The sequence below is a fragment of the Octodon degus genome, unplaced genomic scaffold (assembly GCF_000260255.1).
Source record: "Octodon degus isolate 3935 unplaced genomic scaffold, OctDeg1.0 scaffold00026, whole genome shotgun sequence".
Classification (NCBI taxonomy): domain Eukaryota; kingdom Metazoa; phylum Chordata; class Mammalia; order Rodentia; family Octodontidae; genus Octodon; species Octodon degus.
Genome location: NW_004524602.1, coordinates 11850073 through 11851423, shown reverse-complemented (window position 1 = coordinate 11851423; position 1351 = coordinate 11850073). Strand labels below are relative to the sequence as shown.

Genomic DNA, 1351 nt, shown 5'->3' with positions numbered 1-1351 from the left:
GTGATACTAATCTTGATTTATAGGTTTTAAGAATGTTAAATTACTAGCCCGGCACACGGGTGACACAGGAGAATTGCTGTGAGTTTGAGGCCAGCTTGGGCTAAGTGAGTTTAAGGCCAGCCTGCACTATGTAGCGAGACGCTGTCTCAGAAAACAAACAGCAAGAATGTTGAATTGCTAACTGATTAGGTTTTCACTTGTATATCTCTAAGAAAAATAAGAAAAATATTAGATTTTTGTAATGCAGAGCTTAAGTAATTTTGTATTGTCTCCAGGGAAATGTGATGATTGCAGATGCATAGCTGGAGGAAGTACCACATTCGTGTGTTAAGAACAGCTCTGCAGGCCGGGGAGATGGCTCAGTAGAATAAGAGCGTGCCTGGCAAGCGCAAGGGCCTGGTTCAATCCTCAGTTGTAAAAAAAAAAAAAAAAAAAAGAATAGCTCTACAGGGCCGACGAGATAGCTCAGCGGACTAAGTGCCTGCTTTGGCAAGTGCAAGAACCAGGGTTTGATCCCCAGTCCAGCGTGCAGCACCGGCCTGTCCCCAGGGCATACTGAGCTGGCAAACGAGTCTGGGCATTGTAATCTCAGCACTGTGGGGGCTGAAAATAGGAGAATCACTACGATTCAAAGCTGTGTAGTGAGACCTTGTACCAAATACATAAAATGAAAAAGGGGGAAAAAAAAGGAATAGCTCTGCAACCTTTCACCAGACTGATAGGATTTTAAAAATAAAGACACTGTCACTGGCTAAATATAATTCAGGGTTAGATTATGGACTACTTAAAATCAGGATCTTGTGGTTTTTTGTTTTTTTTTTCAGTACTGGGGATTGAACTCAGGCTCTTGTGCTTGCCAGGGAAGCGCTTATTCCACTGAGGCATCTCCCCAGCCCAGGGTCTTGTTCTTAATCAAGTTTATGTTGTTAGCACCCAGCATAGTACTTGGCTCAATGTAAACACTCTAACAGAGTAATGGTTTTTGGTTCACGATGTTGGTACTGAGCCCAGGGGCTCCTGTGTGCTGGCCAACTGCTCTACCCCTAAGCTACCTCCTAGTGCTAATAGTTTTTACCACCTTGATTCTGTTATAATTACTGAAAACAGCATAAACCTTCTTTTAACAATTTGTATCTTTGCCTCCTGAGGTACGTTTTGTCCATTGAGAGTGCAGATGAGATCCGAGAATATATGACCGACCTCCTCCAGGGAAATGAGGGCAAGAAAGGCCAGTTCATTGAAGATCTTATAACCAAATGGCAGGTGAATGATCAGGAGATCATTTCTGATCCTTTGCAGCAGTGCTTCAAAAAGGATGGTAAGTTAATACAAAGAGATAAATATTTAGGGG

At 42.6% G+C, this 1351-nt stretch overlaps 1 protein-coding gene across 3 annotated transcripts in view; it reads left to right on the top strand.

The window, feature by feature from the left end:
• Positions 1 to 1351, top strand: part of Trip4 (thyroid hormone receptor interactor 4) — a 111205-nt gene that overhangs the window by 4860 nt on the left and 104994 nt on the right. For all 3 annotated transcript variants that reach the window (XM_023712665.1, XM_004628821.2, XM_023712666.1), the window contains exon 2: positions 1149 to 1318. In XM_023712665.1, the coding sequence (XP_023568433.1) occupies positions 1149 to 1318 (170 nt within the window). The remainder of the gene's footprint in view (positions 1 to 1148; positions 1319 to 1351) is intronic.